Source organism: Palaemon carinicauda, chromosome 1, assembly GCF_036898095.1.
Source record: "Palaemon carinicauda isolate YSFRI2023 chromosome 1, ASM3689809v2, whole genome shotgun sequence".
NCBI lineage: Eukaryota > Metazoa > Arthropoda > Malacostraca > Decapoda > Palaemonidae > Palaemon > Palaemon carinicauda.
This window is the reverse complement of record NC_090725.1, coordinates 141,137,865-141,157,158: the sequence shown is the minus strand read 5'-3', so window position 1 is coordinate 141,157,158 and position 19,294 is coordinate 141,137,865. Positions and strand designations below refer to the sequence as shown.

Sequence of the window (19,294 nt, the reverse complement as noted above, 5' to 3'; positions counted from 1 at the left end):
TATGAATCCTCCCCATACTGTTACAAATCTTTCCCACATTCTTATAGCACTTTTCCACAGTATTATGAAGACAGTTATTCTCTACACAGTTTGTGCTATACGTATAAGTGCACTGCTGTATACAGTACACGAAAGGTTAGGCAAGCCTAGCCTAGTTCACAAGTATAAAACTGGAGTACATTGTACTATACACATTATCATATATGTACAGCACTGCAGTATAAAGAATATTTTAAGGCTACAGGGCAGGGAGAATTCCTTTAAAACGTTTCTACGTACTGTACTGCCTTTTCTGATGTTGACATTCTGGAATATACTTTAGCAAACTCTAGTATTTAATAGTTTTTATTAGTGAAAGATTGAAGACTTTATTCTTGTATTCTGTATATCATTGCACCATACCAAACAGTACAATATAGCATAAGCAAAAAAAGTTAAGGTTTACAATATTAACTTTTGAAATTTTATACCCATTCTACAAATAAACAGTACTGCATTTTATTTTCATCACTTGTAGGGTGGACTTCCAAGGTATCATGAAATTGGACGAGCTATGGCAACTCTCCTGAGTGATGAAGTTTTCCATGATGTTGCTTACAAAGCTAAGAACAGAAGTCATCTCTTAGCTGGTATAGATGAGTTTTTGGATGCCGTGACAGTTCTACCCCCCGGAGAGTGGGATCCAGCTATCAGGTAAATTCACATAAAGATAAGATGAAGATAATTATTTATTATTTAACAAATAAGGGATATGAATCCAAATCTCAAATTTAGTTTTATGAAGATTTATGTGTAGTTGTAAGACTGTTGTTAACAAGGATTGATTGTCATATAACGGATTTTGAGCGAATCGAAAAATCTATTTTTGAGTGAGATAGCCATGTCATCCTGATGGAAGGTTCCTATAAGTAGCTTCCTAAAGGATATTTGACTACAGTGATATTCCCAGAGAATTTACCTTTAGGTCTCCAGAATTCTAACTCCTGGCACGAATATCCTTAAAATTTCTCCTAAGGATATCGCATAAATCAGGGGACGTATATCTTGATACAACACATAGCAATCTTTACCCCGAATAGCATTTTCGCTTCGAGGGGGAAAGTGGCAAAATTAGAAGGGGAGCCGATATCAAGGTTACCCTTCCTCCCTTACTACTACACATATAGTAGTTTCGGGAGGGATCCTGCCAAGACCTTTTCTATCGAAAAGGAGGGCGGGTTCATCAGGACGACATGGATATCTCGCCCAAAAATAGATTTTTCGCTTCGCTCAAAATCAGTTTTTTGGGCTCAGGCCATGTTGTCCTGATGGAAGGTTACCAGAGAATTATTTAGAAAGTATTGTATCTGGATTTTCCAAAAGTGCCTTAACCTCGGGACAGTTATTCCTTGGTCATCCAGACCATAGAGACATATGACGTTACCGTTATACGTCATTACTGCTAATCATAATCCATGTTAGTGCTTCCTGCCCCCTGCAGGGAAGAGTCATTCTAGACATAGGAAAGGAGTCTCAAGGTTTGCATATAACATATGAACAAACACAGCATCAAGTACATACAGGTCTCGCTGTATGTATGTCTGATTGAGGCAAGCATTACCAGATAAAGTTTGTACTCGTATAAGAACAAAGGTATTAGCTATATATCTTGTTTGTATAAATATATGCAGTTTATTAAGGTAAAATAAAACTCTGATATATTTTTATTGAAAATCAATTTTGGGGCAAAATAGACGCAAATACACATCAAGTATTTATTGGTAATAGATAACCAGCAGAATCAACTTATATAACATAATGTTAACATGATATTAATAAAAGCAATAAGAAACATTTTCTACAATCAAAGTCCAGAAAATGTTTGTTTCACCTGAAAGGGAAAAATATATTAGAGCCACTGTAATCTGAAAATTTGTTAAATTTTCTAATATGCATTTCTGTGATATTGATTGTCTCTTCACACTGTGTAAGAACACACGGCACAAGTGTTATCTCTGTTTCTTCACCTCAAATAACTAGAACAGTCCTTGGCGTCACCATGGTGACGCTTATTTCAAAGTATTGCACTGTGAGGTGGCAATATCTTCACCATTATATTGACAGTCCCAATCAATTCACTGTTCATCGTAGCACTAGACGACAGGTTTTAGTACACTACCTGCCGCCACCACGAACCGCTTGAGTTCTTGCACTTGCTTCGCATAATGATTGAAGAACACTCTGGATGACTTCCATCCAGTGTACGAGCGAAGACGCTCAAAGTCCATGTACTGAAAGAAATTCAGTGACGAAGCGATTTTTCTTGGATCATGACCTGCGGCTGTACTGTCAGGATTCGCTCCGGGAATAAAATTGGTGATCTTCGCCCTTAGTTGTTTTAGGGATAGGTTTGACCCTGAGGTTTCTCCTTTAAAGAGCTGTCCTCCCCTGAAGTCTGAAGTTCTTCCAGATAGACCTTTAGACACTCCACTGGGCACAGCGAGACATCTTCCTTTAGAGGGCAGATTCTCCAGGGACCCCACCTTTTGGTGGGTACCTCGTTCTTAGCGAGAAATGTTGGGTCAGGAAAAAGATTCAGTTCTCCCACTTCTGTGAACTGAATATGGCCCTCATCTCTGGATAGGGCCACTATTTCACTAGCTCTGGCCCCCGAGGCTAGAGCAAACAAAAAAATAACTTATTGGGTTAAGCCTTTCGGAGAGCAATCCTCATTGTTCACTGTTGATGCAAAGTATAGGACCTTGTCCAAGGACCACAAAATAGGCTTCGGAGGGGCTGCAGGCCTGAGTGTAGCGCAAGGGATCTTGTTAAAGATTTCGTTTGACAAATCTACTTGGAAGGCGTATAGCAGAGGTCTAGTCAAGGCTGATTTACACATGGTTATCGTATTGGCTGCTAAACCTTGCTTATGAAGGTGGATAAAGAAGGACAAACAGAAGTCCGATGAGATTTCTTTTGGTCCTTTTGCCTTGACAAAAGCAACCCACGTTTTCCAAGATGACTCATATTGTCTTCTGGTTGACTTAGACTTATATTCTTCTAGGAAGTCTATACTGTCTCTCAAAATCCCAAACCTTTTCTTTACTGATAAGGAGAGAAAATCATGAGATGAAGGTTTTGGGTTCTCTGTGATGAAGCAAAGACAATCAACTTCTGTACTTGTTAAGACAGTACTGGGTCCGGTAGAGGGACCAGCCTCAGCTTTAGTTCCAGTACTAGAGGGAACCAATTTCTCTTTGGCCACTTGGGAGCCACTCGAGCTGCCGTTCCCCGAAAGGATCTCGGCTTGTTGAGGACCTTCATTAAGAGATTGGTTGGAGGGAACAGGTAAATCCAGTTCCATCTGTTCCAGTCGAGGGATATGGCATCCATCACTTCTGCTAGAGGGTCCTCGTATGGGGCCACATAACAAGGTAGTTTCTTGTCGTCGCTCATCGCGAAGAGGTCGATCTGCAGTTCTGGGACTTGACGTAAGATGAAGGAGAATGAGCCTGCGTCTAGGGACCATTCTGACTCTTATCGGCGTGAGCCTGGATAGAGCGTCCTCCGTCACATTGCGGAATCCTTGAAGGTGAACTGCTGATAAATGCCATCTCTTCTCTTCTGCCAGGCGGAAGATGGCCAACATCACTTGGTTGATTTGGGGTGATCTCGAGCCTTGACGATTCAAACATCTCGCTATCACCTCGCTGTCCAGGATCAGTCTTATATGGACTGAATTGCGAGGGGACAATTTCTTTAACGTCAGAAAGACTGCCATGGCCTCCAAAATGTTGATGTGGAAGGTTTTGAATAGAGAAGACCAAGTCCCTTGGACTTTCCGTTGATGGGAGTGACCTCCCCATCCTTCCTTTGATGCGTCCGTATGGATGATGACTGAAGGTAGAGTTGGTTGTAAGGGTACGTACCTCTAGGTTCTTGGCCTTCGACCATGGCTTGAGAAGTGATCGTAGTCGAGTCGGTATTGGTCTTCTTAGATCTCTTCGAGCGTTTGATGCGTATCTTCTCCAGACTCCTGATGCATCTTTTAGCTGTGCTCTTAGCACTGGGTCTGTCACTGGTGCAAACTGAAGAGAACCCAGTACTCTCTCCTGTTGGCGTCTTGATATCATGTCGGATTTCAGTAGTCTCTTGACAGATAATCGAGACTTCTTGACGTTGATCTTGAATCTCAGATGTTCCAGGAATTGGATCACTTTCTTGGATGCTTGCATGCACTCCGTCCTGGATGCTGCCCACACCAGCCAGTCATCCAGGTAGGCTACTACCTGGACACCTTCTAGGCGTATTTGTTGAACGACTGCGTCTGCAAGCTTTGTAAAGATCCTTGGGGCTATATTTAGTCCGAAGGGCATGGCTCTGAAGATGTATTTCTTCTTTTGTAGCCTGAATCCTAGGTAGGAGGAGAGGGGGCAGTTGATTGGAATATGCCAGTAGGCATCTGCTAGGTCTATCGAGACTGTGTACGCCCCTTTTTGGCAGCAGGGTCCTTATGTGTTGAAGGGTTAACATCCTGAACTTGTTGTTTTCTATGAACTTGTTGAGTGGCGACAAGTCCAGAATGACTCTGAGTTTGTCTGAGTCCTTCTTGGGAATGCAAAACAGCCTTTCTTGGAATTTGACGGACTTTGCCCTCCTTATCACCCGTTTGCTCAGAAGTTCTCGGGAGTATTCTTCCAGGACGGGGATGGAGTGTTGGAAGAATTGAGGAAATGATGGTGGAGCTGTCCTCCAGCTCCATCCTAGTCCGTTCTTGATTAGGCTGTGGGCCCAAGGATCGAAGTTTCAGCGATCCTGAAATTGTTGGAGTCTTCCTCTTACCGCAAGCATCTCATTGCTTCGACTGTCCGGAGGACTTGCCTCCTTGACCGCTTCCTCCCTTAACCCCTCTTCCTCTTGGGGGGTATCTAGAGGAGCCCCTTTTCGACCCTCTACCTTTAGGACGAAAGGTAGTGGTCTGCCTCTCATATGCAGGATTAAATGCTGGTGACAGGGCAACCAGCTGCTGAGGCACCATCTGGTAAGTTGGTTGAGTTTGAGCCACCATCTGGGGCACCGCGGTCATGGGAACTGCGGGAAGTTGTTGCTGCTGTTGTCTGATAGGGGGAGAGGGCAACCTGGGTCTTTTCGTCCTCCTCTTAGGCTGGGAACCCTCATCTGGGGAAGACTTCCTCTTTGCCGACATGCCCCACTTCTGGAGAAGATTTCTATTCTCCCTGGCGGCCTTGTCTACCACTTCCTTGACCACTTCGCTCGGGAAGAGGTCCTTTCCCCAGATACTGGAAGCTATCAGCTTCCTGGGTTCGTGTTTTACTGCAGCCGAAGCAAACACGAATTCCCTACATGCACGTCTGGCTCTCACGAATTCATAAAGGTCCTTGACCAGAGTAACGATATGTGATTTGGCCATGACCATGTTCATGTCTGGGGTTCTGCTATTGCTTGACGTTGCCTCCAAGCAAATCTGGAGGGACAGGGATGCGGCAAGTCTTTACTTTGTCTCTTGCTCCCTACGCAAGAGAAAGTGATACAGCTTAGGGAGGTTTTCGCTGAACTGGCGTCCAGCAATATCTGCCTCCAACTTCCCAACTGAGAAGGTAAGGTGGATTTCCTTCCAGTCCTTATCCTCCGTAGGCAGGGCTAGGAATAAGGGTCTACACTCCTCGAGTGTAGGGCAAGGTTTGCCTGCCTCTATTGCCTTCATAACTGCCTTAAAACCTTTTGCAGTAAAGGGGAAGGCTAGGTTGGCCGAAGCAAGAAAGGTGGGGTGTTTCTTGCTAAGGGCTGACACCTTCGAGTTAGTGAAGCCCTTCTCTTTCAGGCTACTTGACAAAAGAGCCTGAGCTTTCTCATGATCAAGAACTATGACCTCCTTTGGTTCTGTCTCCTCCTTGGATGTTGGTTTTGTCTTCAAGCGGACGAAGCAGTCTGGGTAAGACTGAAAGCTGGGCCAGAAATCGACTTCCTCTATAAGGACAGCCCCCAGCTTTTCTGATATGAATATCTTCCCATCGGTAATAGGCATGTATTCTGCATGCCTCCAAGGATTCACATCAGAGCAAGGTGGAAGATCTTTCACGTTGAGTCTCCTCTGAGACCCACAGGACGCGGCGAGATGGTCCATCCTTCTCTTCAGTTCAGCGGCCCTTTCCTTTTGCTTACGAAGATTCTCCATCATTGCCATAAGACTGGCCAATGTCTTATTCATGTCATCTGATGGAGGAGCAGAAGACGTAGAGGGTAATGGTTCCAGGACCGGAACCGATGAAACGGACTCCGATTCAATGTCATCCTCATCTTCTTCAGGAGCCAAGGTAGACTCCTTTTCTAGACCTTCCGCTAGAACGTCTTTCTCGGTGTTCTCAGACACCTCCGACATCCTCTCATCTAGGTGGATGTCCTTCATCGCGTCCGAGACTTCCGTATCTACGGTAATCTGAACGCAAGAGATCTCAGGTCGAAGCTGGGGTATGACAGCTTCCACACCCGCCTTAGGGAACAGCAAGGCTCGCATCCGTTCACTCGGAAGGTAAGGTCCCGTGGCGTTCTTTTGAAAGCCACGAACCCATCTGCGCAGCTTACTTCGTGCTGCATCCCTTGACTCCGCTGTCTTGGGGTCATCAAAAGCCTCGGTAACCAAGGCCTTGCAAACATTGCAGTCCTGGGGGATCCCAATACTTCAGAGGTCCCTTGGAGATGGAGCAGGGAGAATGAGCCCTGCACTCTTCATGGCCACAGAAGTGCTTGCTCCTCATGTTGCAAAAGACTCGAAGGCACTTGGGATGGTCCTCCTGTAAAGAGAGGAAAATTAAATGAGTATGCGGTAGTTCATCTCACCTGATAAACTATATAAAATATTATTATTAATATTTTTGCATATAGCTTAGGATAGACAAGCTAGAAAAGAATTAGGAAAGACACATACTTGTGTTTCCTGACCAGCCAATTGCTGCAACCTCCCCCATAATTAAAACCCAATGGAAGGATTCTAACTTAAAAGTATAGATAAGTGTAACTTAACACTAGCTTTCCAAAGGTTTTAATAATGTGGGTAAATAGTAACTGATCTTCTGTCAGTATGTTGAAAGAAATCTTTTCTTTCCATATATACTTGGTCTCAACAATAGACTGTGCAAGGATACACAGGGTATGTTGGAAATTAACTACTCTATAATATATACTATAGCTTTCTGTCTGCAGTATGATCTATACTGCAAATATACTGGCTACTGTATAATCATATACTGTAGTTTTAGCCGGCATACTGCCGGCTAGGCTAGCACCTGGCGGCACGATCCAGCCGGCGTTGGGGTAGTACCGGCGGCACTGGTCCAGCCGGCGAGAAGCCCGGCGGCACCAACCCGGCCGGCATCTGCCGGCTAGGTTAGTACCCGGCGGCACTAGCCGATGGAGAGAGAGAGCATGGATTGAAGGGTACCTTATTAAATGTTCATTAACAATAAATAAGGATGTAAGCACTTAATCTTACTGCCTTCCTCCAGAATGAGGGTTCAAATGGAAAGGGGAGAATGTATCATTCAAGCTTCCATCCAAACACAAATAGTTGCTGGTCACTGATATGTGAATGGCAGTCCAAGAGAGGACTGAAGAACACTCTACAGAATAGGGGTCTCCCACCGGCAGCCCAGCCTTTTCCCGGAGCCTTGCGTCTATAAGGGAAGGCTGAGCGAATAAGTAGCTGTTATGTAGGAGCCCCAGCCGGCCCCACAACTCGCCGGCAAGCCATGAGAATGTAGGACGATGACCAAAGGGTTGCGATGGCTAGGCCATCGCTAAAGGACAGCGGGGTTAGGGAAAAGGGTCCTGTATGAAGTGTGAGAGGAGGCGGCAAGGTTGCCAGTCCTACCACACCCCAAAGAAACTGTTTCAATATCGGCACCGTCCTAAGTGAGAGAAGAAAATCTATTCTTCAACCAAGGGTCAGCCAATATAGTTAAGGGGCCGGCGGCAGTCTTGCTGCCGCCTCTCAACATAGGAGAAACAGGGTTTCAGTGCCAGCGCCATCCTAGGTGGCAGAAGAATGTCTATTCTTCAGCCTAGGGTCTGCAAGTACAGGACTAGTCTTCTAGACCGCAGGGAGAAGGTGGCGGCATCATACAACCACTTCAAGTGCGGCCTAGGGAGGTCTAGCCTCCAATGCCGGTGGCTCAGGCCGGCAGGGGAATGACTATTCACCCTGCCTGCCGGCCACCTGCAAGAGACTATACTCTGAGGTTCTGACCAAAACCTAAAGCCTGCTATCTGCCGCCCAAGGGAAGAGACAGAAAACACTAGCCTAGTCAGGCCGGAGTGTCAACTCGACGGCAAGACTTAATAAGGGTTGTAGCCTAAGGCTGCACTCAGAGGGGAGAAGGGATTACCCTTAAATCTCCACTAGAGACGCGTATCGATTTATATAATAATTCAAGGTGATATCTATCTCCACCTGGATAGATAAAATGAAACACGAGGGCAAACCGGGACATGTAGCTTAGTAGCAGGCGAGATTCGACTACCTTAATCGCCGAAACTCTCGTATACGATCGCAAAGGAAGAGGAATATATGCAATCAATCTCTTACAGTAAAATAGCTTCATATTTAATTTCTATCACACTAGGAATGTCTATTATATTATGCATGAAAGTAAACTAAAACGCATAGGCTAGGAAGCCTAGCGTGAGCAATGATCGGTTACCTAAATCGCCGAAACTATCAAGAATACAATCGGCATAATATAAATCAATTCCTAGCAATAAGACTGAATAGCTTTGTAAATATTCATGCTATTAATACCGGAAAAGTCGTTCAGGCTAACTAAATAACACATGCGTTATGAACAACAGCGCCCATGGCCTAATTCCACTGTGAGGCAGGAGCTAAAATTTATACACTGTAAAGATCGAATACTCAACTTTCCAGAGGCAGAAGAGACTGGAGATTGCATGATATCCTGAAAAATCCAAAGCGTAACGAGAGAGGTAACAGGGAAAATCACCGAGCGAGACCGCTACACATATAGGAATAGCGCGTGGGGTTGACGTACAGCGGCATTTAGATACTCGTAGTAGTAAGGGAGGAAGGGTAACCTTGATATCGGCTCCCCTTCTAATTTTGCCACTTTCCCTCTCGAAGCGAAAACGCTATTCAGGGTGAAGATCCCCTGATTTATGCGATATCCTTAGGAGAAATTTTAAGGATATTCGCGCCAGGAGTTAGAATTCTGGAGACCTAAAGGTAAATTCTCTGGGAATATCACTGTACTGTAGTCAAATATCCCTTAGGAAGCTACTTATAGGAACCTTCCATCAGGACGACATGGCCTGAGCCCAAAAATTTTTTTATATAGAAATGTAATAGAAACGAGTCAACATTATCTTGAATATAAAATCATAAGAAATATTAGAGCATTCCTGGGTTTTAAGTTTTCTTATTCTTATTTACACGTAAGTTTCATGATTTCTGCCATTTTATACAAATGAATTCCGTTCTTAAAGAAACATCGTTAAGCGAAAATTTGTTCATGAAAGTTAATTTTCCTTGATAAACACTGACAACGACGGTTTAGAAACTGTTTTGTTAAAATGGCACAACAATATTTTCAATACAGAGGTATCCTTAAAAATGAAAAGAAAATGGTACAGAAGGCAACACTTCTGCCAAGATAGACCAACCAGGCAAAGGAGTCAGGACCATGCAGCAAGAAGTACATAGCCCAGGATGAGAAACTATCTAGTTTTGTGCTCCTACGGTGTGGAAGCACTTTAATATGCCAATCTTTAGTAAAATTTTATATTGTCCATCAATTATTCCCCTTTGCTGTTGACCACATTCATAACTGCTTTTGAATACTATGTGAACTACAATTTTAACATCAGATGGTGATGTAAATTCTCTGTTTTCAATTTTTCAGAGATGAGTAGTAAATTTTTAAAACTGCTTTTACTATTTCTTTATACTTTCTAAATAGAACGTTTATGTTATGGGATGTAACTTATGAAGTTTGTAGAATAAAACTTAATATTACTACTTTATTGCACAGGATTGAACCACCAGCAGCCATTCCATCCCAGCAGCCACGAAAAGCCAAGAAGGATCAGCCTGTTGTTGTTTTTGATGAGGAGGAGGAAGAGCGTAGGATCAGGGAAGAATCTGGTCTGGTTCGAACAGGAAGACTTTTTGGAGGTTTCATAAATGATCTGAAAAGAAAGAAGCCTTGGTACCTTAGTGATTTTGTTGATGGCATTTCCATCCAGTCTGTTGCCTCATTCTTTTTCCTCTACTTTGCCTGCCTGACTCCTATCATTACTTTCGGTGGTCTTCTTGGAGAAGCTACAGAAAATCGAATTGCTGCCATGGAATCCCTTGTTTCTGGTTTGATTTGTGGTGTCGCTTATGGTCTCTTCTCTGGTCAGCCATTGACAATTTTAGGGTCAACTGGGCCTGTGCTAGTCTTTGAAAGTATACTCTACGAATTTTGCAAGTAAGTAATTGTCAAAAATTGTATTGTTTGCGACTAAAATGAAGTATCTTTACTATACTCTCCTTCAGTATAAAGTTTTCATGAAATATTTGTTAAACATTACTTGAGTATAATGCTGATAAAATATTACAATAAATAGTTCACAGTATCAAAATACTTACTTTTTCAGATCTATGGATTGGGACTATCTTTCTTTCCGATTATGGATTGGTGTGTGGTGTGGAACAATCCTTATAATACTTGTTGCAGTGGATGCATCAGCGTTTGTGTGTTATATTACCCGTTTCACAGAAGAAAATTTTGCTACTTTAATTGCATTTATTTTCATATATAAGGTAAAAATGGGTCTGTATTTGCAGATGACACAGTGTGTGTGCATGTGTGTGTGTGTATACATTAGAACCTTTCAACAACAGACGCTGTTACTACAGACTTTGGATATAAAAGACTAAATTCAGATAACTAGAGTAGCGTTCAGTTGCCAAAGATTACTATAAGAAGTACATAGTTCTGAGATATTTATATTTATTTATTGTATAGTTATTTATATAAAGGTAATAAAACCATATATTCATAATTTGATAGCCTATTCAAGGAATAATTCTATATCAGTGAGATCAACTTTTTTCTGTGCCAGCCCATCTGAGAACATATAAATAAACACAGCAGATCTTGTCATCATCAGCTGATTTCAGGCAACCACTCTTGAGGATATGCACACATATGAATAACAAGTAGTATTCTTGATATATGTAAAGATGACGTTATTACAAATGTTGTTTTACTTAATTTATCCATAGAAATTCAAAATAAGCAAAATGAATTTGTTTATCATGTTTTTCCTAAATATGATGCCAAAAAGGAAAACCATTGTTTTGCTACTTCAATCGCCAAATACAATGAACGAAGAAATGCATTTACACATCCAATTAATAACTAGTAATACTATATCTTTTAGTAAACTGTATGTAAGGTACAGTATACAATATTTATATTTATTTACCTATCAATTTACAACTAATGTATTCTTTACATTATTTTATAATTTTCTTTGATTTTAATTGTAGTTGGAAGTAATAATTTAGTAGTAGTAGTTCTCAGATTACTTGCTAGTATTTTCTGGTGCTCTATTCAGTTTGTTTTGATGTGGCCCATGCTTGAAGTAATCTTTTTTTTTCGGGAGATTAATTTTAGATTCCTTAATATTACTTCATTTTTGTGAGTTTCATTTAATTTACATTATTTAATTATGTCATCTAAAGGCGAACAAAACCCGTTAATCTTAGCTGTTCATTTTAGAGTTACCCACATGTTGGGCATATATGATAGACCTAGACCCTGTACAATTTAGTATGATTTTGCGTGATTTTATGCTTTGATAAATATATTGCGGATACATCAGGCTATCGGCAGTAATGGATACCCCTTCTCCCTTTTAGTCCATTATTGTAAGGATCCACTGTGTGTGTGTTTTATATATATATATATATATATATATATATATATATATATATATGTGTGTGTGTGTGTGTGTGTATGTATGTATGTATGTATGTATGTATGTATGTATGTATGTATGTATGTATGTATATATATACATACATACATACATATATACATAATGTACACACTTATTTATTTTATTTTTTCTATTGTTGGTTTTGTTAAATTGTACTCAGCTGTTAGCTTGTGTAACCTTGTTAAAGTATAAATAATGATTTTCTAATCTTTAATATTCTATTCCAAGGCTGTTGAGAAAGTGTTCAAAATCGGATCAAAATACCCTATGGATACCCAAGTTGATTCAATGAAAAATTGCACATGCATACCAAACCAGCCAGAAATGTGGCCGGATGATGTTAACTGGACTACAGTTAACTGGGAGGATTGCCATGATGTAAGTATTTGTTACTGTTTTAGGTTTTAGAATATATTACTGCTGCCAGAACTGGTGAACTTGTCCTTAGTCTCTGTTCTCCACCAATCAGTAACAATTCTGAAAAAATTACTTTGAAAATGTTTTGTTATATTATCAGTCAGTACAGATTAATTAGTTGTGTTGCTCCAAAAATTTTCACTGCCTTTTCAGATCAATAATGGAATGCTAGTTGGTAACCGTTGTGAACATTACTATCCTGATGTATTCCTGCTGTCTCTTATTCTCTTCTTTACTACCTTTTCAGGCCTATAATGGAACGCTAGTTGGTAACCGATGTGAACATTACTATCCTGATGTATATCTGCTGTCTCTTATTCTCTTCTTTGGAACCTTCTTGGTCTCTTTCTATTTGAAGGATTTCAAGACAGCACCCTTCTTCCCAACAAAGGTAAGAACACTTGTCCTTCTGAAATATTAAATAAAAAACTCTGTTACCACCATAGCTACTGTACTTTTAAAATTGTAATAGTATTTTTTCTTATATATTTATACTCGCCTAATGATTATATTACTTCTCTAGAATCTTGGTTTATAGACATTTACCCTAAAAATTTTATCAGAAATTTTTGCATTTTCTCTCCTTTTAAAAGATACATGCCCCAGTAAATTAATGAAACAATCTAGAAGTTAACGGTTAGTAGTACACTAACAGTTTCACATTCTTCGGTTTCGAAGTCAAAAGTATGCCCTATTCCTTGCTATCAAAAGTGAGTGCATAGAAAAACAAATTTTATTATTAGTATTCTGTTTATTTCAATGAACCTACCCTATTGGCCATACATGTAGTCATCAACTTACGACATATGCGACTTATGACTGTACAACAATTTTTTCTGGGCGATGACGTCACAAGTCTATCGGAAATACTATGCTAATAGGACAAATATTAACTTGGAAATAATCTATTTTTTTGTATAAAAAATAAATTGATTTATCATTGTAAATTTGCATTTTCTTTTATTTATAATATACAGTATCCATTTTTGGTAAAAAGTATATTAAGAAAAGTTTTGATACCTCTCGAGTTCACATCATATGCCTGGTGACGTCATGTTGCTGGAGGAAAGCGACTGGGCAATACAGTGATTTCCTTCCATCAGGCTAACAATTAGTATTAGTATTCCCATTATCGAAATATCAAGTAACAATACAAAGTACCGGTATTTTGTGTCTGTATCGGTTGTTATGAGTACTACTTAATGTAAATTTGACTATGCACTAGTTTTATTTAATCTCTGATAATAGATTGATTTTATCTAAAGAAAGTACACTAATAGGACAAATATTTTCTAAAAAATATTTCCTTTTACATTATGAAAATGAAATACTTTTTCTTAGTAAGTTAGTATTTTCTTTCATTTTTTGCTAGAAAAAAATGAAAGGGATTTACATATTTTACAGGTCATTCTTTGTAGAGTTTACATCACATGTCTTGTGATGTCATATTTGGTGAAAGTGTGTTGTCAAACTGAACAATTTCCTTTCGCCGTATTACCGAGTAATCTTATTACAGTATTCCCATCATCGAAACACCGAGTAATGATATCAAGTTTTAGTAGTCTGTATCAGTAGTCATTAGACTAGTACTGTAGTACTTACCTTAAATATAAGAAAAAAAGTCCAATGAAGTCATTTTTCCGGCGGAAGACAAGTGGCAAATCAAGCGATTTCCTTTCGATGTGTTATTACTGTATTATTATTATTATTATTATTATTATTATTATTATTATTATTATTATTATTATTACTTGCTAAGCTACAACCCTAGTTGGAAAAGCAGGATGCTATAAGCCCAGGGGCTCCAACAGAGAAAATAGCCCAGTGAGGAAAGGAAACAAGGAAAAATAAAATATCTTAAGAACATAATAACATTAAAATAAGTTTCGTGAATAAACTATAAAAAATTTAAGAAAACAAATGGAAGAGAAATAAGATAGAATAGTGTGCCCGAGTGTACCCTCAAGCAAGAGAACTCTAACCCGAGACAGTGGAAGACCATGGTACAGAGGCTATGGCACTACCCAAGACTAGAGAACAATGGTTTGATTTTGGAGTGTCCTTCTCCTAGAAGAGCTGCTTACAGCTAAAGAGTCTCTTCTACCCTTACCAAGAGGAAAGTGGCCACTGAACAATTACAGTGCAGTAGTTAACCCTTTGGGTGAAGAAGAATTGGTTGATAATCACAGTGTTGTTAGGTGTATGAGGACAGAGGAGCATCTGTAAAGAATAGGCCACACTATTCGGTGTATGTGTAGGCAAAGGGAAAATTAACCGTAACCAGAAAGAAGGATCCAATGTAGTACTGTCTGGCCAGTCAAAGGACCCCATAACTCTAGCGGTAGTATCTCAATGGGTGACTATGACCAACCCAGAAATTTTAAGACAAACCTGTCCCCACTGAGAAAAAGTAAACAAAGGAGACGCCTCAACCTGAAGATTTTATATGATAAGGTCCTTTGCCTTAATGAGACAGACCAGCTCATCTGTTTCCCCTTTTTTGTCTCCAGTTACCACATTTCCTCTGAAAAGATCCTGAAGGACCAGTGATTTGGGATTTCCCCTGAGCTGGGTGACTTTGCTGCCTCTGCTCTTCTTCAGAAAACATATACGTAGGTGAGGGTTAGTGTGTTTGTATGGGGCTAGTCTCTTTGCTGGTTGGTTTTGACACTTTTAGGAAAGGCCAAAAACCTTTCCTCCATTTCTCTGAAAGTGAAATTGCCATTGCCTCTGCATTAAAAAACACCCAGGTTGCCCGGAGTTTATCTCCGGGTTGAGCTCTTTGACCAGCAGTCATAACCATTAGCTTTTGCTAGTCATAACCATTAGCTTTTGCTTTATCCACCTAAACTTGAGGAAAAAGGGATTCACATAGACTGTTACTATATAAAAACTCCTCTACCTTGACACACTCAAGTTTGCACGCAGCCAGTTTGCACGTAGTCTGCCATTTTATGGAAACATGCAAGAATTTCCTTGATGTCTGCCGTTTTCAAAGGTGTAACATCCTCCTCATCACCGCAAGAGAACTGCTCTTGAACATCACTCACTTGCATCGTCTCCAACTCCTTCAGGTCGTCCGTCGTCAACTCCTCGTGGTGCTCCTCGATAAGTTCTATATCCTCCGCGCTAACTTCCAGCCCCATGGACGTACCAAGATGTACGATGTCAGCCACCTCAGACTGCTGAATTGGTTCAGGATCGTCAACGATCTCGGCTTCGCCTCCAGGCTTCCCAAAGTCTCGTGCAGAGACAGCATCAGGCCAGAGCTTCCTCCAAGATGAGTTCAGGGTACGCCTCAAAACTTCCTGCCAAGCGAGATCGATGAGTTTGAGGCATATCACGATGTTAAAGTGATCTTTCCAGAATTCACGCAGAGTGAGGTTTGTACTCTCTGTGACTTGGAAACATCTCTGGAGGAGATGCTTCGTGTACAATTTTTTAAAATTTGAAATAACTTGTTGGTCCATGGGCTGGAGGAGAGGGGTGGTGTTAGGCGGTAGATATAGGACCTTTATGAAGGAATACTCGGCCAGAAGATATTCCTCGAGGCCAGGAAGGTGAGCTGGAGCATTATCCAACACCAGCAGACATTTCATAGGGAGGCGCTTTTCTTCCAAATATTTTCGGACAGTCGGACCGAAGCAGACATTCACCCAATCAATGAAAAGTTGCCTCGTTACCCAGGCTTTAGCATTCGCCCTCCACATCACGGGAAGGTTCTCCTTGATGATTTTGTGGGCTTTGAAGGCTCGGGGATTTTCTGAATGGTACACCAGCAGGGGCTTTATCTTGCAGTCCCCACTGGCATTTTCACAAAAAGCAAGGGTAAGCCTGTCCTTCATAGGCTTATGTCCGGGTAGCCTCTTCTCCTCCGCCGTGATGAACGTCCGACGAGGCATTTTCTTCCAAAAAAAGTCCAGTTTCGTTGCAATTGAAAACTTGCTGCGAACTGTAGCCTTCCTGCAGAGTCAACTCGTCGAACGTTTTAACAAAGGCTTCGGCAGCCTTCGTGTCCGAGCTGGCTGCCTCCCCATGCCGTACCACTGAATGAATGCCAGTCCTTTTCTTGAATTTCTCGAACCACCCACGAGAAGCCTTGAACTCTGGGGGTTCCTGCTGGGATGTTCCTTCTCCTGCCCCTTCTTCGGCCTGAGAACGCACGAGATCACCGAAAATGGCGGAGGCCTTCTGGCAAATTGTAGTCTCAGTGATGGTGTCTCCTGAGATCTCTTTGTCCTTGATCCACACAAGAAGCAGCCTCTCCATCTCGTCATGCACGTGGGTTCTCTTGTTGGAGAAAATAGTGACGCCCTTAGAAGGTGTCGCTGCTTTGATGGCCGCCTTCTGCTTCAGGATGGTGCCTATCGTAGATGGATTCCGGCCATACAACTTGGCGATCGCACTTAAACGCATGCCAGACTCGTACTTTTTTACGATTTCAAGTTTCGTCTCCATCGAGAGCATCGTCTTCTTCTTCTTTCCTTCGGCAACATTCTTGGGACCCATGGCTACAGTAATACGTAATATAATACACTACATACGTTATATACAGTACTATGTATAGTAAACACTAATACAGTACAGTGCACAGTAACGAATGTTTAATAACGATAACACGTGGCGTACGAATGTACTGTATATTAACACTACGTCAAACAAGCGAAAGCACACAATGTCTGTTAACGATACCGCGGTCGGAACGAAAAGAGAGAGAGAGAGAGAGATGAACGCCCGTGCGTAAGCAAGCTGGGATAGTTGCCGACCAATAGGAAAGCAGGATCTTATGGCGTCAGCTAGCGTCTGAGTAGAGAGATAACCAATGGGTGAGCGGGAGGCTGTAAGTGAGTCTACCCAAGTTCAAAGTCTGGCGGCGCGCGCTTTTTAAAATTACTCTCGGCGAAGAGTTGGGATCTCGTAAGGTTTTCGTATCCTGAAATTTTATTCGTATACTGGGGCATAAAAATCTTCGAATCACTTTTCGCATCCTGAATTTTTCGTAAGCAGAAACTTTCGTATCCAGAGGTATCACTGTATCATCTTTTTATTGATAAAAGTAATTTAGGGGACATTGAACTGATCATCCAGTGCAAAAATGCATTGTCATTTCTAGTTTAAATTTTAGTTAAAGAACCTTACAAAGAATTGGATCCAAATCAGATAAAAGCCTTTGAAGTCAAGGTACATGATAAATGTGCAGTTACATCCCTTCATTTTTGCTGAACTCCATCTCTGGAAAGAGTTTTTAACAGCAGCATATCAAATTGGTTTTCCCTAAACATTATCTAAATGAATCATGATTTGCTTATATCATGATTGCTGGGCTCTAGGCCCTCCAGTGGCTGCTAGGGATGTGGTCTAATAATTTATTGAGTTTAGTTAGTTTATAATTCTTTTATCTGTGGAAATTAAAATTGCAGTTATATGCCATAACTTGGAGATTATTAAAATAGGTGATTAAAAATATAATTTAGAGTCAATTTAGTCCTGTATTTCAAACAGCTTTAGAAAACAATCAAGAGTCCTTTACTTCAAGCTGTGTTTTGAGATAGTTTGTTACAAGTAATCTAGACCAGGTGAGTTTAGAATTTTGATTGTTATAATATTTTAATTTATAAATGATCTATCTCTTTCCTTCACTGGTGTCCTACCTCCATCAGAGTGTGGGAGTCAACAATATGAACACCAGGAGAGATTTAAAGAAATAAACAAAATTTCAATAATAAAAATTTATTTCTATTCTTGCCCAATGTTCATATACAGTACATTCCCATTCTCCACCCTATTGACTTGTGGTGTCATGAGATAGGGAATAGTTTCGACTTCTTACCATTAACTGCTATAATGCTTCACTACTAGAATCATATCTATTGAAAGAAAGGGAAATGGAAAATTTAAAAAAGAAACTGTTTAGTTTTATGGTAAATGTCAATTGCACCAATCTTCTAGAGAAAACCAATATGGACATCAGGTGAGTATGTTAGAAATAACAATTATTATCAAAATTCCATTTAAAAAAAAAACTTGTTGGTTAATTCTACCAGTCACCTATTACCTAATTACAAAATTCCAGGATTTCAAAAGGCTTCTTTGTATGAAATTTGATTACTAAGTAAATGATCTTTATAATTATTTTTTATTTGTAATACTGTATCAGTCTTTTATCTTTTTTATATTCTCTTCAGGTTCGTCAGTTCATCAGTGACTTTGCTGTCATTATTGCCATCTTGATGATGTCAGGACTAGATTTTGCTATTGGAATCCATACACCAAAATTAGAAGTGCCTGGGAATTTTGCACCCACTTGGGAAGGTCGTGGATGGCTCATCCCTCCGTTTAACCGTAAGACTAATTTTTGAGTACAGAATAAGGTTTACTTTACTTACTTCAATTTTAATTTAGAATTGTTTAATTTGAATACGACCGTAATTTTATCTTCACCATTGTATTTACTATTTCTAAGCATCTAGAGATGAGTTTCTTGACCTTATGATAAGAATACTTTTTTCGTTGCTTATATATTTTTTCCCTTTGGGGACCATCCAATGCAGTATTGTAACTCACATTGCAAAGTGAAAACCATGCTCGGTGGTTCAAGAGATCTACCCTACCCCATATTTTCATACTATCTATGTTGTTCACAAGATGGGTTGACCCTTGTCACTCCTTATTTGGTGTGAATTTTCTTTAGGTTATTTTTATGTATGCTGTCTTAGTTCAGGATTAGTGAGGTATGTCTTTGCCTTTAGAATGTATTTTTGTGTTAAATGCTCTGAACAGGAAGCTCTTAAACCATGATTTTCTTATAAAGAACAATTCCCCTATTTTACGTAATTTTTTCCTGTTATTTCTCATGCCCCTCTAACTGCTTTGTGCG

General features: G+C 40.4%; 1 protein-coding gene across 18 annotated transcripts in view; it reads left to right on the top strand.

Annotated features, from left to right (window-relative positions):
• Ndae1 (Na[+]-driven anion exchanger 1) overlaps nt 1-19,294 on the top strand; it is a 590,832-nt gene that overhangs the window by 554,226 nt on the left and 17,312 nt on the right. For all 18 annotated transcript variants that reach the window (XM_068385483.1, XM_068385451.1, XM_068385458.1 and 15 more), the window contains 6 exons: nt 518-693; nt 10,041-10,481; nt 10,651-10,816; nt 12,229-12,378; nt 12,665-12,808; nt 18,603-18,759. In XM_068385483.1, the coding sequence (XP_068241584.1) occupies nt 518-693; nt 10,041-10,481; nt 10,651-10,816; nt 12,229-12,378; nt 12,665-12,808; nt 18,603-18,759 (1,234 nt within the window). The remainder of the gene's footprint in view (nt 1-517; nt 694-10,040; nt 10,482-10,650; nt 10,817-12,228; nt 12,379-12,664; nt 12,809-18,602; nt 18,760-19,294) is intronic.